The sequence below is a fragment of the Zychaea mexicana genome (assembly GCF_025766255.1).
Source record: "Zychaea mexicana strain RSA 1403 chromosome Unknown BDB00scaffold_13, whole genome shotgun sequence".
NCBI classification, from domain to species: domain Eukaryota; kingdom Fungi; phylum Mucoromycota; class Mucoromycetes; order Mucorales; family Lichtheimiaceae; genus Zychaea; species Zychaea mexicana.
The window spans coordinates 158,224-184,481 of NW_026516676.1; the positions used below are offsets into that span (position 1 = coordinate 158,224).

The 26,258-nt window shown below is 42.2% G+C and overlaps 9 protein-coding genes and 1 non-coding gene across 10 annotated transcripts; 4 read left to right on the forward strand and 6 right to left on the reverse strand.

Moving 5' to 3' along the window:
- The first annotated feature begins 686 nt into the window (after positions 1 to 686).
- On the forward strand, positions 687 to 2,644 carry BDB00DRAFT_100134 (uncharacterized protein). The gene is made up of 2 exons (XM_053116047.1): positions 687 to 704; positions 777 to 2,644. The coding sequence occupies exon 2, from the start codon at positions 865 to 867 to the stop codon at positions 2,422 to 2,424; it is 1,560 nt and encodes a 519-aa protein (XP_052982881.1). The 5' UTR covers positions 687 to 704; positions 777 to 864; the 3' UTR covers positions 2,425 to 2,644.
- On the reverse strand, positions 2,645 to 3,348 carry BDB00DRAFT_100123 (uncharacterized protein). Its single transcript, XM_053116046.1, has one exon. The coding sequence runs from the start codon at positions 3,245 to 3,247 to the stop codon at positions 2,864 to 2,866; it is 384 nt and encodes a 127-aa protein (XP_052982882.1). The 5' UTR covers positions 3,248 to 3,348; the 3' UTR covers positions 2,645 to 2,863.
- Positions 3,349 to 4,057: 709 nt separating this feature from the next.
- Positions 4,058 to 7,297, reverse strand: BDB00DRAFT_758188 (WD40-repeat-containing domain protein; the record flags this gene model as incomplete). Its single annotated transcript, XM_053119037.1, has 10 exons — positions 4,058 to 4,147; positions 4,244 to 5,187; positions 5,254 to 5,356; positions 5,637 to 5,972; positions 6,061 to 6,123; positions 6,180 to 6,431; positions 6,526 to 6,627; positions 6,727 to 6,812; positions 6,917 to 7,159; positions 7,246 to 7,297. 10 exons carry the CDS (start codon positions 7,295 to 7,297, stop codon positions 4,058 to 4,060), a joined length of 2,271 nt encoding a protein of 756 aa, XP_052982883.1.
- Positions 7,298 to 13,142: 5,845 nt separating this feature from the next.
- BDB00DRAFT_808061 (uncharacterized protein) lies at positions 13,143 to 13,430 on the forward strand (the record flags this gene model as incomplete). Its single annotated transcript, XM_053122378.1, has 2 exons — positions 13,143 to 13,174; positions 13,197 to 13,430. Coding segments are annotated over 2 exons (266 nt in total), but the record flags the coding sequence as incomplete, so codon positions are not given.
- Positions 13,431 to 13,862: 432 nt separating this feature from the next.
- Positions 13,863 to 13,935, forward strand: BDB00DRAFT_t20. The gene has a single exon. It is a non-coding gene; the product is annotated as a tRNA-Lys (tRNA).
- Positions 13,936 to 14,931: 996 nt separating this feature from the next.
- BDB00DRAFT_808063 (uncharacterized protein) lies at positions 14,932 to 17,480 on the reverse strand. The gene is made up of 3 exons (XM_053122379.1): positions 16,878 to 17,480; positions 16,602 to 16,736; positions 14,932 to 16,548 (listed from the first exon to the last, which is right to left on the reverse strand). Exons 1-3 carry the CDS (start codon positions 17,371 to 17,373, stop codon positions 15,314 to 15,316), a joined length of 1,866 nt encoding a protein of 621 aa, XP_052982885.1. The 5' UTR covers positions 17,374 to 17,480; the 3' UTR covers positions 14,932 to 15,313.
- A 1,394-nt stretch (positions 17,481 to 18,874) lies between these two features.
- On the reverse strand, positions 18,875 to 19,655 carry BDB00DRAFT_808066 (uncharacterized protein). Its single transcript, XM_053122380.1, has 2 exons — positions 19,214 to 19,655; positions 18,875 to 19,098 (listed from the first exon to the last, which is right to left on the reverse strand). Exon 1 carries the CDS (start codon positions 19,605 to 19,607, stop codon positions 19,227 to 19,229), a length of 381 nt encoding a protein of 126 aa, XP_052982886.1. The 5' UTR covers positions 19,608 to 19,655; the 3' UTR covers positions 18,875 to 19,098; positions 19,214 to 19,226.
- BDB00DRAFT_971208 (WD40-repeat-containing domain protein) lies at positions 19,656 to 22,209 on the reverse strand. The gene is made up of 9 exons (XM_053129852.1): positions 22,170 to 22,209; positions 21,911 to 22,096; positions 20,969 to 21,842; positions 20,776 to 20,886; positions 20,622 to 20,702; positions 20,508 to 20,560; positions 20,165 to 20,402; positions 19,901 to 20,065; positions 19,656 to 19,777 (listed from the first exon to the last, which is right to left on the reverse strand). The coding sequence occupies exons 1-9, from the start codon at positions 22,170 to 22,172 to the stop codon at positions 19,692 to 19,694; spliced, it is 1,797 nt and encodes a 598-aa protein (XP_052982887.1). The 5' UTR covers positions 22,173 to 22,209; the 3' UTR covers positions 19,656 to 19,691.
- Positions 22,210 to 22,279: 70 nt separating this feature from the next.
- Positions 22,280 to 23,545, forward strand: BDB00DRAFT_808072 (uncharacterized protein). Its single transcript, XM_053122381.1, has 4 exons — positions 22,280 to 22,360; positions 22,460 to 22,710; positions 22,800 to 22,879; positions 22,963 to 23,545. Coding segments are annotated over exons 1-4 (426 nt in total). The 5' UTR covers positions 22,280 to 22,358; the 3' UTR covers positions 23,056 to 23,545.
- Positions 23,546 to 25,730, reverse strand: BDB00DRAFT_971211 (kinase-like domain-containing protein). The gene is made up of 8 exons (XM_053129853.1): positions 25,592 to 25,730; positions 25,367 to 25,486; positions 24,924 to 25,243; positions 24,582 to 24,819; positions 24,268 to 24,420; positions 24,089 to 24,155; positions 23,844 to 23,977; positions 23,546 to 23,742 (listed from the first exon to the last, which is right to left on the reverse strand). Exons 1-8 carry the CDS (start codon positions 25,634 to 25,636, stop codon positions 23,692 to 23,694), a joined length of 1,128 nt encoding a protein of 375 aa, XP_052982889.1. The 5' UTR covers positions 25,637 to 25,730; the 3' UTR covers positions 23,546 to 23,691.
- Positions 25,731 to 26,258: the final 528 nt, after the last annotated feature.

Genomic DNA, 26,258 nt, shown 5'->3' on the forward strand with positions numbered 1-26,258 from the left:
CTACGGCGCTTTATATGTTGAAATACAATGTCCCATACGTACCCTGTTTTTGCTAAATATCTCAGATGAATGGGTCCTTTGCAGATACTTTAACATACTTGATTATTCTGGGCCGAATTCTGCGAGAAAAATGCGCGTGCAACGATGACAGCACGTAATTCGGTCGCAGTTAGCTACACATATATTTTCTTGGAGTAACTATAATCACAGGCGAATGATTATGGCGTCACTTTAAGATAATGATACAGAATGTAGGTTATATAGAGTTTACGCGACGGCAATATTGAGCATTTACTGAGAGGGGCAGTAGCAACGTTCGTTCAGCCACAAAATGCGTTTATCTTATTTAAGGCATACCATTGAGGGTGGTAATAAATATCACACCACCTAAACCATATGTTATTAATCGTGACATGAATACATAAATTTTAAGTATACAGCTTTATTGTTTGCTTTTATACATATCATATCTTGTTGCCAATCAATAACAATAAAAACGTATGGTATGCGCTGTCGCACGAGGGCTATATTACTGTTGCTGCTGTTAGGTAGAAACATTATGCAAACCCTTTTCAGCATTTTCCCAGTTTTTATATGTCGAATGTTATTGTTATTGCTCCTTCGGTAACAGTTAATGGGTTATTTGTCCGCTTACGAGGTACAGCAACAACAATGGCTTTCTCTTTGTGTGCCGGTATTACAGGGTAAAAATTTCCGGATACTGGCGAGGTGCTGGATAATTTCATTGAGAACTGCTGACCCCGTTATTTTTCTAGTTTGTTCTCTAAAACAAAAAGAAGGGAACAAGAGTTTTTCATATCTTACCTCTCTCTCTCTCTCTCTCTGTTGTAAAATGTATGCATAATGACAGTCAATGCTTACCCCGATCACTATTTGCATCATTCCCCACAACAGCCTTCTCAAGCGAAGAAGAAAAAGAAAGAACACCAGATCGCATCTCCTGATACATCATCAATGACCACCACGACCACCGACAATAGTCCTCGAGAAGCTGCTTCTTGTTCCCAACTTGCGGAGCATATCAAAGCTAATCACTATAATCCTTCACTTTTGGCATCCTCTTCACCGTTCTTGTCAGCTTTATTACGAGACATGTCGGCATCATCAACAACAACAGCACAAAAGCGACTATCAACATCATCGTCATCGCCCACCGTGTCCTCAAGTCGGACCATCTCATCTTTGACATTAACGCATCAACCATCACCGTCATCAAGTCAAAAAGAAGGCGACACTGCTGGTTGTTATAATTACGATGGCAATATAAGCGAGCATCATGATTGCCGCAGTAGTCAGCAACAACACCGAATAGCAGCAGTAAACAGCGTCGTCGATGACCGAGTATCGATCGAACAACTCCAACGAGTAGTCGAAAAACAAGAGCGAGAAATTGCACTACTTAAATCACGCCTTGCCTTTGCAAATCAAATACTCCAAGATGCAAACGCCAAGGCAGACAAGGCAATCCAAGCACGACGTCAGACTGAAAACGAGCTTGAAGAATTATCGGCACAACTTTTTGAGCAAGCGAACGAAATGGTAGCCAAGGAACGGCGTGCTGCCAAGGAACAAAAGGACTCGGCTAATCATGAATTAGAGCATGTACGGCAACTTTTGGATCGCGAGCGCTCGCTACGACGGCACTTGGTCTATCATAGCAGTGACACAAAAACAACGCTATCGTCGTCCTCTTCAGCAAATGAAGACAATGTGGATCACTATAGTAACGATGGTGATGCTTCGATGATTCAACCACTGATGGATACACACGGTCTTGCTCAATTCCGAGATTTTGTCCAGCGCGTCCGTTGCGTGTCTATAGATCACGTGCACCGACTACCCTTTGTCAAACAGTGTCTTGAGCATGATGTCTATCCATGCGTACAACGAATGAAAAAGCTATCGACTCGTAAACTGCTCAATTCACTTGTACGGCGGCCTTGTCGTGTTGTCAACAACAGCATCAAACCAGAAACTACAGTAATAACAACATCGACATCGTCACCATGCTGTTTCGGATGTGGTACACCTTTCCAGCGTCGTTCTCGGTCTCATCACCAGGAAGAAGAGTTCTTCCTATTCCGGCTAAACGACAATGATTCCAAATCACCATGGCACCGAATCGATCGTCCGTGCAAAGAGCGCCTGGTAGCTGTATCGAATTTTTACGAGTTTGTTCGTCATTTGCATCTGGGCCTTCAAGGTCAACAACGTTCCATTGAAAGCTTATTCCATGAAATGGTCTGGTTGCGACTGTACATGTTTTGGGCGCGCTCTGGCATAATTGCTATCAATAATAGCAGCAGCAGCACTGACAACGACAACGACAGTATTTCAGTAGAGTCTACTAATTTAGTCACGATATCCAAATTATTTGATGCACGTTGTTCGTACCATTTTTGATCATACGACCCTCCTCCAAAGCATGCCTGTAACTCTGCTACTAGTTCTTTCCATTTTTCTCACCCTGTACATACAAAATGTTTTTCCATACAGATATTACATTCTTCTTTTACACCTGTCAACTTCTCTTTCTCTTCCCATCTTGCAGTGTACTGTCTACTATCACGCCTAATGAATGAAACAGTTCTCCTTTTGATAATATTGTAGTAGAAAACACAAAAACTGATATTTCTGCACATACCCAATCATCGCAGTAGCTAGATCAGAAAATACTTTACTCTTTACTTGGCAGATTATTAAAAATATACATTCTATTACAACTGAGCAACAACAACGACAGAAAAGAGAAAGAGGAACAGAAACATGGAAAGGATATGATGGGCATTACACGGTTTCATCCCTTTTGTTAAAAGTTTTAACAAAGAGTGTTGCTATGTAGCTAGTGTTCGTTACAGATACCATCAGCTACCAAAGTGGTTGGTGATTGATTGCAGCATGCTTTGAACCTATCTTCGGCGTTTCCATTACTTGCTTTAAGATTGCAATAAACTCCTTTCATTGTTCCATGGTCGGTTTTGCAGCACTCGTAAGTGTTGGTTATTACGAGGGGAATATCTCTCAAACACCGGCAATTTGAGACGGCCCGTGCAGTCTTGTGTGAGACGAAAAACATCAGCATCACCGATAACAGTGGTAACGTTATTAATCCGATAGGCGACTTCATGGCTGATGGAAATATGATGCGTGAAAAGGTGAATTCTTGGCTGTAGTAGAATTTAAAAAGAATTATGATCGACGAGAGAATAGAGGAAAGGCAAGACATGGTCCAATTTATACTGAAAGCGAATCAACTTCAGATTAAGGAGAAGGTCGTGGCCCTTTGTCAATAACAGTAGTGCACATTACCGGCAAAATGTACACTCGAAGCTCAATGTGCTTTGTATCTATCTTTATTCTCATCGTAGTTAGGAGTAGCAGCAACAGCTTGCTGTATGGTTTAATAACAAGCTCCTTAAAGGGAGAGAATGGCAGGAAGAGAGAGTAAGAGAGAAAAGGGGTTCAATGAGTGTAATTTAGTTCCTACTACTGCTCTACTGCTACTACGTATATGCTGTGTTTTCTCCCCAAACGTCGGATACACATGTATATCTAAGATGTTGTCACTGCCGATCGTCATACAATGGGGGTATACATATATTATCATCAACAACACCTGGGAGGTGACTGACACAATCTAATGCTTGGATGCATTCTTTACTTGAGCAAAAGAAAGAAAGCATCAATTTTTTTTATTGTTTTCGGCTATACTTATAATGCTATACTTTTGGTCCTTCCCTGACATATCGATATGCAAGATTGATATCTCCACTTGTCTTCATTATATGTTGTTTGATTGCAGCTAGTGTCATTGTAGGTGCCAACACAGTATCGCAGCATAGCAGTTCGATTTGTTCTAGCGGTTCTGTCGATGATAATTCTAGTTTCTCGGCAACATATTGTACAAGTTTTCGCACTCTTAGTACTCTATTCGCTAATAAGCGATTGTTTGGTCTAGAAATGCACAAAACACAGGATTTTTACAAGTTTCAGTATATATAAAGAAATTACATATAATTTCCCCATTCTTTTTTTCTTACCCGCCGGGCAGGTCTGCCAGTTTGGATCCAGTGTATGGCTTCAGTGAAAACGTCAACTTGACAGTATCCTTGATCGGCACCTTGTTCTGATAGTTTAAGAATAATCACATTAGTTTTGAAGCATTTCCTGCATAGCAAAAGATGTTGAGCTTTAGAAGTTTAGTATAGGAAAAAAAACCCACATGATATAGGTAATCAAGCAGCCATGATGGAGCAGAACGTGCTATTACTTCTGCATCCACTCCTGCAGAACCGACTGTGCCACGATACAAATCCATGCCAGTCGATGCCTCTGCGCTTTCTTCGGCAATGATGATTGTCGTGGAGCGAGGAATAGGTAAAGGAGGAAAATCACTCAATGAAGGAGGAGTGTATGAGCTTTTTCCATTTTCATCTGTCTGCTTATTATACGTCTTAGAAACCTTCCCTGCTCCTGTTGTCGCTGATGATGATGATGCTCCACCCACTGAATCGTCTTCATTGGAATGTTGATGGTTTGGTATCTCGTGGTGGTTGGATGTCGACGACTTTTCACCATCATCGTGTGAAGCTTCATCTCCGGAAGACGGCCTTGATATCTTTGCTTTTACTGATAGATGCTTTAGCCTATTGATAAAGTTCGAGCTTGTCGGTGATGTGGGTGATGTGGGTGTGTGCGACAGTGCAGCGGGTGGGGGAGGCTGTACAGGTGAGTGTGGGGGTTGATGATGGTGATGATCACCCGCTGGTGCTGCTGTTGCTGTTGTTTGATGATGCGCTCCCGAGAAATAATCGTGCTGTGAATTAGTGGTAGGCGGTGCTGTAAATGGACCTTTATATAAATTGGTACTAGGTGAGCCTGGAGAATTTGGATGGAAAGGCGAACTATCTATGTTGGTAGTGATGGCGGTCAGTGGTGGTTTAGGAATATTACGATCAGGAGGAGATCTCCTGGCAGTAGCAGCAGCCTTTGCTGGTTGTTGTTGTTGCTGTTGCTGTTGTGGAGTTTCTACAGGACGAATGCTTTGTGATATAGGTGTGTCCAGAGCTTCATACTGGATTTTCTGTTCTTCTTTTTCGTGAAGCTCTGCTGCTCTTCCAAGAAACTCGGCAAATAGATGAACCAGCACCCATTTACCAAGATTAACTATAAATAAAAAAAATCAGTCATCGATGTTATTAACCACTTGCTCTCACTTGCATGAAAACTTACTCCTTTGATCCTCACGAACTTCATAAAACACTGGCAATTCTATCTCATCGGCGTACATTTCACAGTCAAAAAAAGTATATCCATCCAATTGCACCGTAATCGCCTACATGTACATAAGAATCCATATGTACAAACACATTAAAATATGCTCGTGAAACCATAATCCCTCTTTTTAAAACTTACACCAATCTTTGTATCCACAGTGCACCAAGCGGGAAAACTGTCCATCTTGGCCATATCTTGAGCAACTGAATCCAATTCCCGTTGTCCGAATTTTTTGACTTGTGCACACTATAGTTATAAAGGATTGGAATTAATTGATATAGAAAAAAGAGTTTGGTGCTTTTTAAAAAATGTACCTTTACAACATCCCAAAGTGAAACTTCGCCATTCGTGTCTTTCGTGAGGATATGCCGCCTGTTCTGTAGTACCAGATGGGTTGAGATACCAGGTTTTCCTTCAATTACACAATCAGGCGCACTTCTTAATGGCTGTATCGATTCATCGGATGCCTCATCGTCTTCGTGATAACTGATAGGGATCGACATAACGGATCGCGCATATAAGGTAAGGTTGTCGCTTCCTAAGAAAGGCTCTGCATATTGAGAATGGAAGCCTGGCATTGGAGGAGGTAGTTTCGCAGAGGCTGACAGCGGGATCTCTGCATTGTATGCAGAACGGGTCAACAGCTGTCTTGATCCTCGGGACGGAATTGAGAGCTGTTTAGAAGGTTATTCTTTAGCATAGATCTGTACAACCTCCTTATCACTAAATTTTCAGTTCATTAAGCATAGAAAATGTCTTTACCCAACGATTAATATCAGAGCTCGATGTCGCTGTCCATACATAGGTATCGTTGAACACTGCAATCTATTTTATATCGTTAATTAGAGACTCTAACTATCAGCCAAATACAAATTACTCACCTTTGCTACGCCAGATTTTTCCTTGAACAATCCAATACACTCGCTTTCATCAGGCGTATCCATATCACCATGACCAGATACTTCGGTTCTAGTAACCAAACCATCCCGCGAACCGGCATAAAAGGTACGCAATTCTGGATCATCTGAAAACAATGACCAGACAGAGTCGTTGTGAGTTTCGTATGTTGCCAAGCATCGCTGTGCTCGAGCAGACCAAAGCTTAATTGTGGAATCTGATGAACCAGATAAAATCTGCTTTGAGAATCAGTTACAGTTACAAGAGAGAGGAATGATAATACGAGAGAAAAAAAATGAATGTATCATTACAGTGAACTTCAACACTTACATGGGTACCGTCATGGCTTATCAAAAGAGCACGAATGTTATCCGTATGCCCCGTCAGTTTTCCGATTTGTTTAGCAGATCGAGGATCCCATAAGCGCACCACCTACGATAACAGTAGGAAAGAAGGATTGAGCTTTTGCACAGATGATTCGGTATAATCGGACATTCCAGCAAAGATATGAATGCCCAGATCGTACTTTACCTTATCTGGTGATCCCGTTGCCATCATCGTTCCCGAAGGATTGACAGCCATTGCATAAATAGAGGCCTTGGTAGCAGCATGACCAACTAAAAAACAATGTCAGACCTTCTTTCTTGATTTCGTTCCATAGCACAGAAAGAAGAAAGCGACCATGTCTCCCTTCCACCTTTTTCTTTGTTTTTGAGCTTACTTGTCGCTGCTTCATCGAGTGGGTCGTTACGGGCATGGGCAGTCAATGTTGCCTGGCAACGCTCAATATCCCAGATGTTGATTTTTTTATCCAATCCACCGCTGGCAACCCATCCAGCCTTCTGTGCCGATGCTAGGGATTTGACATAGTCTGTGTGCCACCCAATCGTGCGCGCATTGTTGAAAGTGCCGTTTTCGCGAGTGCTCCAGAGTTTGACGGTACGATCGGAAGATGCCGAGACAACTGAAATATCACATAGTAAGTATAAAGACTATTCTAATGCAAGAATTTTGGCTTATTAACACAGCTTCTTATTTAAACAAACATACCGAGCCTCCCACTGTCGCAAAGGGCAATATCATTCACCCAGTCCGTATGCATTTGTGAGAACGCTCTGCAAGTAGCTTTGGGTGCTGGTTGCTATACGAATTCATGTTTATGTGTAAATCGTCATGTACATACACACAGGAACTGATTAATAAAACAATCAAGGTTGGAAGGCGAGGGTTTCGTATGTGTAGCTACCATCACAAATTCAAAAGAAGAAACGATGCGCAACCTGAAATCCTTGATCGAACACCCATTCGTCTTTGCCAGAATCAGGCGTCGTATTCGAGCCATTTATAACATCGTGTGAACCGTCATGTTCAAGTTGCTGTTGTCGCTCATACTCTAGATGCAGGTCCCAACTCGCCACAACACCGTCTCTGCCAGCAGAGTAGAGAATTCCTCCAGTAGCTGCATCTCCATCAATGGTTTCTAGTTGGACACTGGGATCAATGGCTAGTGAATTGACGCCAAGACGGTGTGCTCGTTCCTCATCGCTTCCTTCTACAACATAGGATACGCTTCGTCGCGCCGGCGCCTTCATATTTTATTTCGAGAAAAGAAGAGCAATTGAAGGAGGAGAGGAGGAGGAGAAGAAGGAAGCGGCCAGGAAGGGGGAGAAAGAAAATAAGCTATCTGGCCGAGAAAGAAGGAAAGAGAAAAAGAGAACGATAAAGCGTTTATGTAAAACGTTGAAATGACGGTACGACTTCACCCCCACGTGCCACAAATTTGGCCTTTACCCCGACAGGCTTTGCTTTGCCCACGGTTCTTATTTGGTGTCTAGCAGAAATAGCCTCAGGACCCGACCTTACTAATGCAATTGTTTTGTTTTCCATTTCATCCGAGCATAGCTAAATACCTATTTCCATCTTTGCCCATGCCGTTCCTTGGAGATGGCCGGAAGTTATAGTTGGATATGAATCAGCTGTATTGATCACAAGCCTACAAGGGCATTTAGCTATACTGCTATAGTATGTAGAAAGTAGCAGTAGCACACTCGCTGTGTATGTCATAGTGTGTGTGATGATAGCTTGCTTATAAACATTTGGTGCCAGTTAGTATCCCAAGAGTCTAGCAGTAAAGAATTATGCCTGATTCTAGTCTTTTCTTTTCAGACTTCGCTATCGCTCGGATTTAATTGTGATGGTCACGAGGATGTTAAGCAGCAGCGCCGCGTTTTTCACTTCCCTAGCACATCTTTCTCCAGGTAATAAGGATAGTGCTATCGTAGCCATCCATTTTTTTATAGAAGAACTCACCCTATCTTTGAAAATACATATATATAATATAAGAAGCTTGCAGCGATCGAGGCTGTGGCGCTTGACCAGCTTCATTTAGCAACAACAACAATTGATAGTGACGATGGCATTAAATTCTTTGGGACTAGAAAGTAGCTAGTTACAGCATCAGTGATTGTGAAAATGATGCATTTGCTGTCTCTTAAGCTCTCATATTTTGCTATGCAAAGGAAGAAACTTTCTAAAACAACAATCCAATGACGAGAACACGGTGTCGCTTTGCCATAGTGTCACCTGCTTTCTGCAACGGCCCAATACAGTTGTTTCATAACAGCGCTCAAATCTTTTGCCATGCAATCCAACGAAAACACTTTAATGATATTTATATTGTCAAAGCTGCATTACATATCTACCTTTTTTGCTTGACTTTATATAGATAAGTCACAGTTTGTTGCTATTGTCATTGCCATTCACTTTTAAGCCAACAACAGAACTAGAATTTAAAAAAAATGTTGATTATAGCGTGATACTGAGCAAGATAGTGATGGTACCGTTTGATACATCGTGACGAACATTACAAAGCGCTCCTTAGGTATGAAAAGGAATATATAGCTGGGGGCATACAAGGTTTTTATATGGTGGTATGTAAAATGAAGAAGGGGAGAAACTACAGATATTCTGTTATATGCTGGTTGAAGCTCTGTCCTGGCCCCGTTAACGACCGCGACCACTGCAGTTACTTGCTCGACAGTACTTGTGAATGCTTCTACGTGTTGGCGATATGTATATTAACGCTCGCGCAGGGACTCTAATCCTTTTTCGGTTTTTTTCTTGCTTGCCTCGGATCGTTCGCAAAATAATCGTCGAGGTCCATGTCCAGACTTCTCTGTTCCTCTTCTATGGATTTTCGGCGCCATCGATCAGTTCTTTTTTTTGCTCCTGTCTACGACGGTTTCTTTCAGACAAGCAACTACAGCAAAGTCTTTGATTCCTGCTCCTCTCGTTCTTATTGTTGTTTCTTCTATCTCCATAGATGATCACTGTCTTTGCACGTATTAGCTGAATGCTCGTCATGTTGGGAGAGCTGATGTTCAAGAGAGAAAACATATAAAATAGTGAAACTTGTAGTTTTTATATGGTTATCACCTATTCATGTGATCATATGTTAGATATTTTGCAAACAAATAAAACTACTTTTTTACTCGAACAAGTTGCTGAACAAGTTGCTGATCTATCAAGTAATAAATGTTCACATCCTACACAAAACAAAAACCGGACAGCGTAGCACAAATTAACAGTAGCAAAACAGTACGCACAGGACATTCAGGTTTGGCTTCATATACCATTTAATATTGCTGACATACGCCCCACGACAATGAGTTTTAAACGTAAAATTTGACCACCACCATTTATTGTGTATACGACAGCAGAACTAAATGACAAGTATGCATGCAGCTGCACTATCCATTTTGGTAGAAGACCCTCATCACATATTTGATCCACGTGCTACACGGCGTCTAAGATAATGGTGCTGCTATCACCGGTGCATCATTGGGGTTGTGTATATTTTCTTTCATTTACATAGGATAGCGGCATAGATGGTGTATATTGTTATAGAATGAATGACTACTAGTTCTAGTTCTTCATATGCCATGAATCATCACTTGCATACAAATTATCTCACATACTAGTGTTTATCGTTCAGCATGCATGTAGTAAGTTTTAAAGTTTATTATAAAACTTATTGTTGGTTGTAAATGGGGGATGTGTGTAATAAACGTGGGTTGTTAATAGGTAAAAGAAAAAGTAATCAAATCATAGCAAAATAAAAGACAGTGTGAAATACAGCAAGAGACAAATATGATATGCTTTCTATTGAGGGAGTTCACAAAACCTTTACTTATTGTTTGGGATGCTGTCTACACTTTTTTCCGTCAAAACTGATGGACGAATCGAAGACATGTCGGATATTGGCTCTTGCTATGATGAGAAGGATGAGAAGACGGATTTTCTGGGTGCTATGAAATGATGAATATTGTGTTCCGAGTGTAAAGAGTATCTTGCTTTGTCTTAACCGGTGTGTTCGTTGTTGCAGCGCCCTCCCCTTGGTCTGTGCTAGAGATACATGCGCTTTGAAAGGTGACAACTGAGTCAGCTCAGATATGTAGATCGAGAGAAAACGTTGACTAACCACAAGAATACCACATTATGTGTACAATGGCTGGTTCTGAGTTATTCTCAAGTGCTAATTATGATTTATTTATATTGTTTCACCGTGTATGGTGGTGTTCCCTCCTCTACTGTATCAATATAATAGCTACAACAACAAAGACGGCGGAATGGGCTGAGTTGTCCGGACCAATCCCAAGCCCTCGCACAAAGGCCAAAGGAGGCTACAATACAGTCATGATAGATATAGTCATGAACAAAACAGAAAACACAACAATGTATTATAGTCATATTCATCCTACTCTGCAAGTCAGGATTAACACAGGTTGTTTCTGCGATCCTTTGCGATCACGGTGCTGCTCTTGTAGTGCTGTTCTGAATTTTGCGGCTGTCCTCGCACTTGCTGTTAGTACTGATACTGGTCGACGTTCCCTCGATTTGAAATCCGATACTTTGGTCATTTCTGTAAAACACGCCTGAATAAGTAGAGACTTCGTTTTGTAGACTTCAAAAACCGGGCTTTTACCAAAGTCAAGTACAGGTACTAAAAAATTGAACAGAAAGGAAGATAGCATAAGATATACATATATATGTGGTCTATCCAACATGATCAATAATATATATTCTTTAATGGGTTTTAACGATTGCTGTTATTTCCCTCATAACCTCACTTGTGCGGACATTTCTTCATTCATACACATCTTGGTGAAACACATATCAGCTATACTCAGGAAGAAGTTGTCATTATTTGTATCCCGTAATTTACATTAGCTACTATCTGAGACATTTACCCGGATGTACCTTTTACTCACGCATCATACATTACTTAATCCTATATGATTAGTTTATTACATTAATTCATCTGTTCAACGCACACGCTGTGGTAGTTGCCAAGGATAAGCCATTTCTTATTAATAGTGAGAACTTTTGTTATCATAATAAACCAGTTTTAATTCCTTTCGGGTCTCGTTGACTTATTCTATCTCTTTTGGTTTAATGGATATTACAATATGATCAGTTTTATGTCTAAACATTTTTTTAGGGAATGTTATACACGGTTATTGTTTAGTATGAGTTATTATTTTACTGATGATCTGGTAAGGAGACTTGAAGTCTTGGAGTGCCTCTGGCTCACAGTAGTACATGCTGCCTGCTTAGCAACATTCGGATATCCAAGGAGGCAAGGAGACAATCAAGAAGCTAAAGCTTCTGGGTTCTTGGTTATCATAAAAAGATTCACTTTTCTCCTTTGCTCTCCCAGGCAAGTTCCGTCCCCTTTTGTTCTCTTGTCTTACCACTCCCTTTTCTTTTCTTTACCGGTTTCCCACCGATCTCTTTTTTATGATAGTTACACATTATATAACTTACCATTTTTCTTTAACAGAAACATATAAAGCTGTTGTTGAAAACGACAGTTTTCTCGTTTCTCCATTTACAATTGTTCTTTCACAATTAATGCTCCCACTTGCAGTGACATTGTAATTCTGTGCTCAGTTCTCGATTTTAAGCAAAGAGAACTGAGACGACTCTGGTTCGGTTCTTTTATAGAGCTGGCCCATCTAGAACTGACCTGACCCAACTTTGTCTAAGTTGCTCGGTTCTCAGTTCTCATAAAGATCATATTCTTGATACATGAATATATCCATGCCTATTACTACTTATTCTACATAATACGGATGACCGCAAGTCATCCTATCATCTGAACCATGCGTTGTCGATCGTCAACTATGCAGGTTGGATATCGTCATAACGGTATGCACCATTACACTTGACCTGACCCAACCTGACCTTCGACAACTACTACTTTATACATTAAAGCTTTCTTATCACTGTTATGAACATTCCTCGACCGTACTAAGTAGGGATCCGCACGGTTCGGTTTGGTTCGGTTCTTGATTCAAAGCAAGAACCGAACCAACTAGAACCGACGAGAACCGTAGAACCGAACCTGTCATGTATATTAAAAAAGGCAAAATCCGGTATCTTTGAATGAAAGCTGATGTGTGCGTGCTCAAATATCGCGGTATACTTGAATACTGCAATAAAAAAGAATAGTTTATTATTGTACATTGAACAGCGATCTCAAAATGAATAAGAGAAACAGAATGTAAACATTTTTAATACGATGTGGGTCATTGCATGGTTAAAAGATTAAAGCACAGTTTTTACAAAAAAAAAAGTAGAGCTTATAGTACTTAGAGCGACGTAGTATTACTAGTACAATATGTTATCGTAACATTGGAGGAATCAAACCACAACTGGCAGTATACACAGCTACTGTGTCTCTACGCGTGTATAGTGTTTCATAAAAGGCAAAGGGTGAATGAGTAAGATAGTTCTGTTATGGGCCCCAGGATGCACAATCTCAGATAGAATGCACAAACTTGATAATTCTGATTGAGAAGCTATGCTAAATCTAGTAAAGTAGTACGTCATGGAGAAAAATGCATTGGGGGTAGCAAAGTAGAGGAACAAGTAATGATGCGCGTCATGGGCGGAGAAAGCAAGCTGCTGTCAGAAGAAGTCTTTTTTTATTTATTTTTTCTCTTCTCTTCTTTACTATTTTTCCCTCCCTTCTGCTTTTGCATGTTTTGTTAAGTTTTTATATATAGTACGGCTTGCAAATACACTACTTCTTGATCTTTTCGGAATAACATTGTTCGTCACTTCCATCATAGCCTACTCTATACTAATTACCAAAATCGCTAAATGCAATCTTCTGCCTCTCGGTTCTTCAGTTCTACTTATACAGAACCGGTTCGGTTCTGCGTCGGTTCCGGTTCTACGGTTCTGATACGGATCCCTAATCTTATTCCTTATTCTTCCCTCATCATATGGTCTCCTACCTCCAGTGTTTCTTCTTGTCTTGTCCTGTTCTTGCTGAAAGCACCTAGCACATTCTCGTCTGCTCTTTCTGTTCTCATCTTATCCTCTTGTTCCTATCTATACCTTACAATTACTTAGGAATTATATTTAAAAATATACAAAATTTAATAAGAGCTAATCTCCCTTATATGTAGACCTCACTTAACAAACTTAAAAGATAGAATAAATATAATACTATACTAAGATATATAGTCTTACTTGTATTTAGGCATATAAATTAGGATAGTAATATATATATAAATAATATTATTTATTATTATTATTCTATATTATTTCACAAATATAATGTGTCTTATTGTTTAACAGCGGTGCTAAACCATCTAGCCCGGTTAGCTCAGTCGGTAGAGCGTTCGGCTTTTAACCGAAATGTCGGGGGTTCGAGACCCCCACTGGGCGATCAATCTTGATAACTCAAGATTGACGCACCCCCTTTTTTTGTTTTTGTCTTTCTTTTTATGTTGCTTACTCGTTCGTCGTCGTTGATGATCATGTATCATATTCGCCTTCACAGCCGCACAGCAGATAGACTCGCCGTTATTTCTTAGTTTTGTTCTTACTCGTTGGGTGAAACTCAAATTTTAACCTGTCATAAACATAACGAGGACCAACAGAAAAAACCAATTTATAGCATATGTATCTCCTCTAGGATCAAATTCATTCGTAGCATCACATTAATGCCAATGTATGCTGTATATTGTGTGAGATAACAGAATCCCTTTGACCACATATTGCTACTCAGCACGGGTATTATCTTCAGCTTCACTACATGCTTCTTTGTTATCAGGTATAGAACACCTTCAAATAGGTTGTTAAAGGCCACCAAGTATACTTATGGTTGTGATGACTGATTTCACTATTAATGTCATTTCAAAAGTACAGTAGGTACAGTGATACGAAGAGTGATGACCTATTCATCGGATGCACCGATAGTGAGGGCAATAATCTAAAGTCACAGACATTCTGTGAAAAAACAAAAGCAAAAGCAGCAAGAAGGCTTGTAACCTAAGGACATACGTGTAATACTGTGAGTATGAGACATCTGTTGATGTAGCCAACTTGTCGAGGAGCAGCTTTAAGCGTACTACTGCCACTTTGGCCTTGGGTGAGATAAAATCAGTGAAAAATAACCACTGCGTTATATGTAGGGCTACAGAACGAGACAGAGGTAAGATCAATAAAGCAAAAATGTAGCATCAGTGGCCAAGGTCTTGTTACCGTGCATCAGCATCAACCTTCGTCTTTATTTATTGCGCTTGGATACCCCAATTGCTCGACAAACCAGTATCATGTCCTCATTAGAGAAAATGATTTTGGAGAGAATAAAAGCGCTACTTGGCAGTTTGTTTCCTTCGTGTCTCCTTTTTGAAAAAAATAAAGACTCGATTATAATTGCTAGCATTTATGTGTATGAGGCCATATGATATGGTCTTTTATTAGATTGTTTATTAGAATGCAGTAGTTTTGTAAGTGAGAGAATGCCGGTAAATGAAAGAATTAAGGTATGCTTGAAGACAAATGAGAGTAAGTGTTTGTGCGTGGAAAGGTAATAGAAGTAAGTATGTGAGAGTGTGGTGGTGTGTAATTTCTTTTTGATTGTGGAATTTGCTGCTGGATTGTGTGCATAATTTAAGTAAGATAATGAAAGTGAGCGAGTGAGTGCTGCTTTGGAAGGAAAGGGCAAAAGTAGACAGTGAGAGACAGAGTTTTGACAAACAATGAGGCTGAAGGGGGGGAAAGAAGACGATAGCGTGCGGCACATAAGAAAAAGAAAAGGTCATTTGGCTGTAGAAGCCACCGGAGGAGCGGCCTGATCATCGTTTACTTTCCAGATCCACCATGGGCCACCATACTGTTCGTCTCCCCAGCGGCCACATAAGCCCATCGGCAGAATAAAGCGCCCAGCATATTCCCAAGTTTCGTCGGAATCCAAGTAAGTTTTCTCCCATGTTACTTGGCCGTCTTCTGTATCATCAATCAGGCCGCTAACATGGAAAGCACCAAGATTATCGATACCATTGCCCTCAAATCGCGTGAGCGGACATGTACGTAAATGACAGGATGGGAAGCTAGCCTTTGTGTTGGGTTCATTAGCGTGGTTGTTGTGGTGCCATGGTGATAGTGCTTCGTCTTCAAGAGGGACGATTCGTAGTGTTAGTCGCATAGGGCCATCGAACCAGTCCGAGGCTGTGCTAGGTGTTGCTGTTGACGCCGCTGTCATTGGTAATTGATGATGCTGTGGTGGCGGTTGGTTTCCGTTGTTATCAATGTTACGATTCCGGTTGTTATTGTCGTATTCACGGTTGTCATCATCTTCGTCATCATCGCCATCGTCGTCGATATCCAGGAACGAGTAATAGCCCATCCATTCGCCTTCAATTAAATGTGCTTCGCTGACATAATGGGTAGATGAAGCGAATCCGGTCGAGCTGAAAATGTTTTCTCTCCGTTCGGATGATGACGATTCTGCGGTGGTCGTTGTAATTGCTGTTGTTTCTGCTTTGTGTTGTTGCTTTTCGTGCCAAGCATCACGGGACTCTCGTAGACTAGCCAGAAAGAGTTCACGTTCATAGCGGCGTAAAAACTCGACGTCAAACATTGTAGAGTTTAGCGGAAATAGGGGAATTGGGGAGCAATTGGGAATGTCTTGATAAGGGGCTGGGTGACATGCAAAGACCGTTGTAAAAAATAGATGGAATGCTGATGTGAGAGGATCTTGAGCTGGATAAAATGCACCAGGAGGAGGAAGAATAGATAAAACAGCGTCGTGCTCGCCATGATCACCGTCGTCTTCATTGTCATGTGTGTTCCATTTAGTATGATGGCTGATGATACCATTGTCATGTTGTTGTTGTTGTCGCTGTTGCCTGTCCAGCTCAGAATGGAACAGACGCGGGGACATGTGCTTTGTAATTAAAGCATCGGCTTCAAAGTCATAGGCAAACTGACTCAGTTCCTGTGACACTATGTGCGGTGATACTTCAGATGTAAAGAATCGCGTAACCGTAAAGTCTATAAAATCACGAGGTCAGCTTGAGCCAAATTTTTGGAGAAATGGTACTTGCCATAATTGACCAGCAGCGACAAAATAGGCAGGACCACAGGGTAGACTTCTCGATCACGATAGGCGCCCAATTGAAACGCAGCACCAGCTAGTAAATGCACTTGGTGGTTTAGAAGCAGCGGAACGTTAAGCTCGTCTAATTGAAGAACGAATAAAAGAGGGTTAGAGTACCAACAAGCCATTGATTGATCAGTATTTGTGGATACACGGATGTGTCTACGCTTGTGTGTGTGAAATACGAAAAACCATTCGACCACCCGGTTTTGGGGAATCGTACCATGCTCGGTGACCATGCACCAGATCGTTTTCCAGTCGATGTTACCCAGCAGTCGACCAGTGAGGTCTCGTGCTACCGCTGCTGTCTGTAGTCGGTGTTGATGTTGCTGCTGCGCTATGAGCAGTCTATCAGCAACACGACGACAAGTCGCAAGCGTCTTGTACCTCTGTTCAAACGCACGTTGCCAATCGAGATCATGCTGTAGTTGCCGACGATATATTGCTTGTGTATCGAAACGAGCCGCAAATGCTCTCGGCCATAGAATAGCCTGGCGCCATGGATCTTTGTGAATCAGATGATGCAGGTAGCGACAGGTCTTTGAAAGTTCTAGCAAAGAAATGGGGTATATCTCATTGGGCGACACTGCGACATTGGAGACAATTTCGAGCAGCAGTTCTTTGGGTAAGTCCAAGAGTCGATGTCGCTGTTGCTGAGCATATGCGTTGTTGAATTTCGGTGGTGACGGCTGTGCCAGCCACATGCAGCCGTTTGGCATATTTACGGGATGATTTGGAAGAAGAGTATGTTTGAGCGAAGAAGGAAGGGCTAGGGGCGGAAGAGAGAAAAGTAGAGGAAAGGGGGAGAGGAAGTGAGAAAAAAGAGAACCGCAAAAAAAAAGAGTGAAAATGGTCTAGAATGTTAGGCAAAAACCCTTTGCTGGAAGCTTACCAGATTTGGATCTCTCTACGCCAGCCCGACAATAAGCTTTTGAAATGCAATTGGGACTAGCTCCCTCCTGCAGCGAGAGCCGCAATTTATTCTCATGAAAATAATCTACGATCATCGTCTACTTTGGTGGCAAATGGTTTCGATTATCATTAACACACACAAATCACCCTCTTCGTCTACGCCTCGTCCTTGGCATCACCACTTCTTGCGACAGGGAAAGAGAGGGATTGAAAGGTGAGAAAAAAAAAAGGGTTGGGTGCTGTCATGAGACGACGGTTAAGCTGTCATTTTTCTTCACCTTGCACTCAGCATCTTCTCTCTCCGGTACCCCTCCTTCTGTCGCTTTCTTTCTCCTCATTGTTTTCTACGGCGACGTGGTCCAATAACTCCGCAGCTCAAGTTGCTCGGCCCACCTTGGGAAACCAGCACCAAACTCGCGTTGATGCGCTGATGCGCTCCGCACATATACCATTAGCCTCGTCTATTATGCACTAATGTAATTTGATGTGCAGGATAGTTTGTCTTGCCTGTTGCTTCATGCTGGCACGGCTAGCACTATCCCTTCCAAAAGTGTATGTACACTAAAAGGTGCACTTGGAAAAAATAAAGCTCGTACATAAGGGCCGGTGAATTCCGAAGCTGCTTGAGTTGTTGCTAGTACGTGTACTACTGCACTCAAACCATTAGTAGCCTCCAAAAAAAACTTTTTTTTGCTTACTCGGCTGGAAATGAATTATATTTGTTCTTAGTGAATTCCTATTTGCTTGTTCGGTAGAAGCTTTTTCGTTCATGGTCGTACCAATCAAACCATCGATTGTAACCCTATTGCAAAGCAAGAAAAGGCATCCCCATGACTGCCCCGGTTTAACCCAATCTCATCCCTTTCAATTGCTCAAAGTACCACGGAATAAGCTATTACATCATCTTGAGAAGCGAGAGCATATCCATTTTCAACCTTTCTCCTTGTTGTCAGGGGTTACTTGGAGGCAGTGTCAGAGACACCGCACCTGCAGCTAGCACGATTATGACGGTTAATCGAAAGGTCTATTTCGAACCGCGGATACTGTACAATGTACACACCTTAGCAAGAATTTTAGTGTGTACTAAATGCTAAAAGAATGCACCCCCTCTCCTACTCCGAACAACGCACCAGCTTTTCTTCATTCATGGTTGTATTGATGTATATAAAATAATCCCAAGGGAGAGAGTCTGTGTTGGTGTCTGGTCTCGATGCTGCTATGATGATGATGGTCATATTACCCACATAGAAAGATTGCCACTAATGGTGCACTGATGTGGGCATCTGGTTGGTTTCAATCGCGCCTAGCGTCCAATGACACGAACAATCTAAGAATGGGCAAGGCTTGTCATGTGCGCTAGCGAGTGCACTAGGCTGAGAGTCAAGCAGGTTTGCACACAGGTATTGCTACTCTGATGATGATAATGGCATCAGCAGCCTAGAACTCTGAAATCCGGGCTTCATCAAAGTTCAGTCCACTAGATCGGACTCTCTTTCCATTATATCCGCGATAGGAACAATGACATGACTACAGTAGGGACTCTTCAGTATTGCATTTTTATAAATATACTCATGCATTGCCAACAGTAATCAGTAATATAATAAATTTACTGACGACGCATAAATGATACGCATTACACGGAACAAGTATTGCTTTTCCATTAATAGTATATTTTCTCCACAAGGAATCCACCGACGGATTGGACACTGATAGCACAAGCCCAAAGGACCAGACATAAAGCCTGTATACACCCTTCTTTAAGAGAGCCAAGGTGACCGTTGCCGTTGGACCGCATTGCTTTGGAACGACCCGAATTACTCAATCGGATTGCCACACTGTCTGAAGAGGAATGGCCAAGCAAAGGCTGCCGTTGTTCTTTGCATTGCTGATCCTGTGGAAGAATGCATCCCAAACCACAGACATATACATGTATAGATATATATAGTCTTAGCGTGCTTCTGATACTTACTAACAGTGTTATTCCAGCATTACATAAAAATAAACCAAATAACCATACCGACGAAAACCACTGCATCGTCATTTGAAGGTATATTTACAAACGAGGAAGAGAGATAGGACAAGAGAAAACGCGTTAATCCAAATTAGGTGGAAACAACAATCATGTTTATTTATCCTTTTTGTTGCTGCCCTCGCCTTCGTCCTCTTCTTGATCTTCTTTAAAGATCGGCTTTGGTTGTGTCTTTTTATACACTATTAACATAAATTGTATCGGTTGTTAGCTTCTTCTTGCGAATATACTATATAACACATATACATTGCGCGCATCTATATAAAATAAGTTATCACAATGAATATGGAAAACCGATAACTTACTGTTGCTGATCCACATGGGTTCCTCTTCGGCCTGCTTAGCGTATTTCAACAATGCTTCACGAGGATCCTCGTCTCGCGTAGTATCCTTTCCAAAGCCGGCAATAACCGATTGTTGCTCGTTTGTACCGACACGGCCACCTTTTCCGGGACCTTTGACTGGCATATCTATTACATCGTGTCAGGCAAAAAGGATATAGGTGCCTATATTAGCATCGATTCGTCGGCTACGACAAAACCAAGTGGTGAAAGAGAAATTGATGATACCTGGTCGATGGGAAACGACGGGATCTTTTCGAAGCTTTTCTCTCTTTCGCTTTGAGCTTCTTGGTTGATCATCTTTGAACATCGGTAAAGCATGAGGTGTGATAATGGGCCGGTCGATTTCATAGTCATCAACAGCACGTCTTTTTTCCTCGCGAACAACGCACAGTTTGGCACCACGTGTCGAATGGGTTGGACTGTAAAAGACGCCTACAGACCCGTCTGCGCTACCAGTAATGATCTATTGAAATATTAAAAAAAAGCAAGGTGAGACATGGTCCTACCTTGCACACCGACACCAAAGATTCTCTTGCAGACTTTTAACGTCGCTACTATGGTCATTTACCTGATTGATACGAGGGTGCCATAGTACCCGAACGACGCTAGATTGAGTAATACCTACACCAATTGTTCTTTTAGCAACCAGATATTCGCCTCCGCATTGAGAGAAAGGACTTACTCATTGTTCTTTGGACTTCTAATGTTTCTCTATCTAACATTACTAGTTTACCGTAACCTTTGCCCTTGGGAACGGATGTACCTAATAAATTTTCCAAAAGACACTGGTAGGTTAAATCAGGCTACTCATTCCCAAGGTTGTTTAAGTTCTTTACCCGTCAAGATTAATCGTTCATCTGGACTAAATATAACGTTCGCTTCAGGGTTGACTGTATCCAAATTGTACGCCGTTCGCACAGGATTTTTCAGGTTTCGAATGTCCCACACTATCCAAGAGGAAACCAAAACGTCTTAGCTTATAGACTTTCCCATTCAAGTTCGCCGGTATCTCTTCCCTTTCTCTCATACCTTTAACAGAATCATCGCCACCTCGGCTCACCATGGTATGGTTATCTTTGGAAAACAAGAGACACGACGTTTCTGTATACTTTTGATGTGCATCAGTGATTGCGTGGGATGGCCTTAAAAACGGACCATTGGCACCCCACAAATTGATACTGCCGTCTTGGAACGCGCCTGCGATCAGTTTTGCATCGGGACTATATGTTATTGCTGTAGCAGGCGACCGACCACCACGCTCTCGTGATTTGTACACAATCACAGACTTCTGTTTCCGTTTTTGCTCCACATCCCAAAGACGTAAAGATCCATCCTGGGATGACGTAGCAAATGTCTGTTGATCTGTTGGATGCCAGCAACCGTTCGTCAATGCTGCAATATGGCCGTCTGTATGGCGCATATCTCGGATATAAGGGTCGCCTTTAACATATTCACATACTTCGTTACCGTCACGACTGTACAGCTTTGCACGAGCGCTGCCGGATATAATCAAGACCCGGTCGCCTGTCAATGAATATTGTAACTCGTGGATCTGATGGCCACCACAAGGCTCAATGCTGCGAAATGGTCGGAAAGACCGATCCATGCCTGCAAAATCCCAAAACTTGACATCATAATCGTATCCACCCGTAACGAGTCGAGCGCCAGCTGGGTCCAGTGTTAATGCTGATACAGTACGTGTATGGTCTTTGAGTTTGACTTCATGTGTGATCGGTAAAATATTGCTATCTGCTACTGCATCGTCCTCATTTGCGTTGTCGTTGTTGTCGTCGTCGTCATCGCCATCGTCGTCTACCTTTTTGGTTTTGGTTGTGGATTTGGCTGGTTCTGATGATATTTCGCTACTAGCTTCGACTCGTTGTCGTTTAAGTTCGGTTGTATCCTTTATAATATTCAGTTTCTCTTATTAGCCATCCTTTCACTCAAACCAATACTGCAAGCAAAATATACCTCTCGTTTTGTCTTGTCAAAGAAGGAAGTAGTATCCTTCTTTTTTTCCTTTTTGCCAAATGACATTGGCAAGAATTCACGTAGTGCGTCCCATTCGTCGTTGTCTGCCGCAGCGGTCTTTTTGGTAGGTTTGGAAGACTTGCCTTTGCCAAACGACTGTGGTAAAAAACTTGCTAAATCGTCATCCTACGGAGAGACAAGACGTTAACCATTTCTAGTTCAACAGAGTGTCTTTTTTTGACGCAGAAAGGATACATGCCATTTTTGATCGATCGAGTTAAAGCAAAAAGGGCAAAGGGAGAACAAGTGATACAGAGAGCACCAGTCACGGCTATGTAATGCTGATATTGAGAGTGCGCTTCAGTTAGACTTTGAGCTTGTAATACTCGCCACCCAGCAGGCTTGATACACACACACACTCTTTCTCTCTGAAAAGCAGTTTTATAGAATGTGAGATCGGTTTTTAATCGCTTTATTAAATAGATAAGAGATATAGTGCTAACGGAATAACACAACACGACACATGTTTCTGTAATAATCATTGTATAGGGCACCTTCGCGTCATTCACGATCACCGTCGCCTCCACGACGACGCCGTCGATCACCTTCGTACAGTCGATCGCGCTCGCCCTCTGATGCGTCATCACGCTCACGCTCACCTATTCGATCGGTGTCTCCACCTCCTCGCAACACTGTTCTGATCACTAATCTTACGCGTAACGTCAATGCAGAGCACATTAAAGAGATTTTCTCACAGTTTGGCACTGTGCGCGACATTGATTTTCCATTTAACACAAGATGTAAGTTTTCATTTTTCTTTCTCTTTTTTTTTTGGAAATAAGCAAAACATAAAGAGGTATTTTACCAAACTTATTTCTATCTTGTTTAGTGAATACCAACGGCGGCAGAGCTTTTGTTGAATACGAAACAAAAGAGGATGTGGATAAGGCTATCAGCTACATGGATGGAGTAAGCTTTTTTTACTTCTGTACTTAAGGGGGAAAAGAAGGGAAAAAAGAAGGAAGGTGCTAAAGAAGTCGATGATTATGTAGGGTCAATTGGATGGCAAATATCTTGAAGTTGCAGTGGCACCGCCTCCACGTCGTCGATCGCCATCGCCACCCCCTCGTCGTAGAAGTAAGTAATGAGTTTAAAAGAAAAAAAAAGAAAGAATGCCCATGGTTTGACAGCAGCTAAACAAAAATTGTTGAATGCTACGTCAAGGATATTCGCCTCCCCCACGTTACAGACGCGCTCCACCCGCACGCGTGCGCCGTGATCGATACCGCCCTGGCCGCAGATTGTCCCCTTCGCGATCTCGATCCCCACCGCGTCGTGGACGTCGTTACTCTTCTTACTCTCGCAGCCGTAGCCGAAGCTTTTCGCCCCGCGGCCGTAGCTACTCTCGTAGCCGCAGTTACTCGCGCGATCGAAGCTATTCGCCGCGTGGCCGTAGCTATTCCAGAAGCAGAAGTCGCTCACCTCGCAGTCGTGGCCGCAGTTATGACAGCAGGGGCCGAAGCGTATCGCCCGTTGGTAAAGGTCGTGGAAGGAGCCGAAGCCCTCTCAGCCGCAGCCCAAGCCGCGGAAGACGTTAAAGAAGTGTGTGCTTGATTTTTCACAAAGAATAAGGATGATATATTTTATGTTGTCTGTATGTGGACTTGGATGTTGGAAAAGAAACAGTATGCAGTAATCATTTCTCAGGTATATAAAAAGTCACAAAGATAACTCTTCTCCTTTCTTCCTGATGCTTTTCTTGATTTGTTTTTGCTTGAATTTCAGTTCAAGTATGTGGATAGACGCTCCACTACATGGGTCATGGACGGTCGCTATGTGGAAATGAGAGAGTATGTGTGAGAGGGCCAGTGCTCAAAAGCAATAAAAAAGGATATTGGGGAAGGTCTTATCCAAGGCAAAAGCTAAGACTTACCAGCCGCGAGTCGCCTTCCCACATCTCGGTAATTAGTACCAATAAGTTGCGTGGATAATAGTTAATGAGCTTAGCGAGCGGTGGCCGAGCATCCTGGTCCCTAACTTTGACATAAAGCTGGTGCTCGGACAGATCTAGAGGAAATAGAGATATAATAGGTGAAAATTGGGATTGATGGAATCAAGGTAAAAAGTGGAAGTCGGCTGGGATGAGACAATCCACAGGACTACACGGTGCTACTTTACCTTGGTATGGATATCCGTAATCATTCCAGGTCAGAATTTCCCAAAATATAAGACCGCACGCGTAAACCTAGAAGGAAATAAAAAAAGGGGTCGCGACGGACAAACATTTGTATCATGTGTGATATGTGGACTTTGGATTGTTTGTTGTCATCAAGCGAGCAAAGAAGAAGAGCACATACGTCGACCTTCTCGGTGTAACTTGGGTTTTGTGACCAAAATTCTGGGGCTTGCCAGTTTGGAGTGCCGCATTGAGTATGCATCAAGGCATTGGATTTGGGTCGTATACGAGCCAGTCCAAAGTCATTTACCTTGGCACGGTCATCTCCCGAAATCTGTTTTAGCAAACAAAGCATAAACAGAGATTTTTAGAGAAAGTACAAACTGTAGAGTAACAAAAGGGACCCGCTCTTCCCCCCATCTTCTGTTATTGCTGCCTCCGTCTACCGAGACACATATAACGTTGAAAGCAGCAAAAGAATGGCTCTTTACTAACCAAGATGTTCATCGACTTCAAGTCACGGTGGATGATCGATGGTCGGCGTTGGTGTAGATAGGATACACCTAGAGCAATATCGTACATGTACATGACCTGCTGCGCAAAGCTCGGCTTTTTGTACTTTCTGATCACGTCAAACAGATCCCCTTTTGTACACAACTCGGTAATGATGCACAGATGCTGTGGATTCGTGCATACACCAATGAATCGTATCACGTTTTCATGCCGCAGCTGTCTGGAAAAAAAGAGACAGGGAGAGCGAGCACATACACCCAACGAACAATCAATATGCAGATTGCGCACAATAAAGAGTCCCTTTTGTATGTAGCTTGAGCTTACTTTAGTACTTGAATTTCATGCTTGATCTCCTGCAGGTCCATCTCATTGAACTGCGCCAGACGCAGTTCTCCAATGGCCACCGGCTCCCCTTTGTACATGCCCGCATAACAGTCCTTGAACCCTCCACAGCCTAAACGCCGACCAATTTGCAGCTCGTGATACGGAATATCAAGCCCATGACTTCCGTCCAAAAACAACGCCGAGAACTCGCGAGAGTTTAGCTCTAGTCGTTGCTGCTCAGCTGTCAGTGACGACACGGGTAGTTCATCGTCAAATAGCTGTGGGGTAGATGGCGCAGGGATCGGTCGTGTATCTTCTTTCTAAGATATCATCCATACAAACTCGTATCAAAAAACCAAAACTTCTTCGTCTGCATCCACCCTGTCAAATAGTAGCGACAATAGTAAAGTTCTTTCACTATTCCCATTTTCTCTATGCCGTACCCAGTGCAAAAGCCCTTCGATTAGGTCAACTTTGGTTCCTTCAGTGGAAAGTCCTCGGTCTTGACAGAACTGGACAAGGTCCGCGAGAACCATCCGGTCAAGGTAATGTCGATCAATCGACTAAATAAACGTACAACAGCTCGTTACTTCTAACAACCCAAAAAAAGATAGAAAAGACAAAAGCTTACACACGCTATAGCTCCATCATCTACAACAATAACCTACCTCAAGTGAAGAGTCGATATGCCGTTGTGTCGTTTTGTACATCATGTTTTAGAAGCTAGCTGAGAGGATAAAGGAAAAAATAAATAATAAAAGAGAGCGGGAGAGGGAGAGAGAAAGAACGGCAGAGCTGATGTACTCTAAATTCTATTTGTACTTGGTAAGTGGCTGATCAAGAGACCAGCATCATGTGAACCGCCACATACGTTTAGTTCCTATAGGCTCTTATTGATTTGTAAGGTACAGATTAGCAGCGGCACTCACACCATCGTTTAAGAGATGGTACGTGTAACAAACTTTAAAAAGACCCGATGGTATACATGTTGGTGACGCAAAAGTGCCACCAGAATCTGCTCATACACTTGTGCAGATGATATGGGATGCCATGTCAAGAACCAAGCCGCCACCGAAGGCCTATAATATACTTACGTTTCTCCCTAGCTAAATCACTGATATGATGGAAGTGAAGCTTGTATTATGTAAGGCAGAAGTGTCATACACAACGCATTAGAAACCAGAGGTCTACGTAGCTTAGTTTAGATCGATCAGCCCGAGCTTTTTGGGCCCAAACAATGGGCCCTGAAATAGTTTTTCGGAAAACTCATGTCGCTTTGTTGCCCTCTATGTAAATAATATATGATACGAGTTTTTACTAATAGAATTAGGCTTT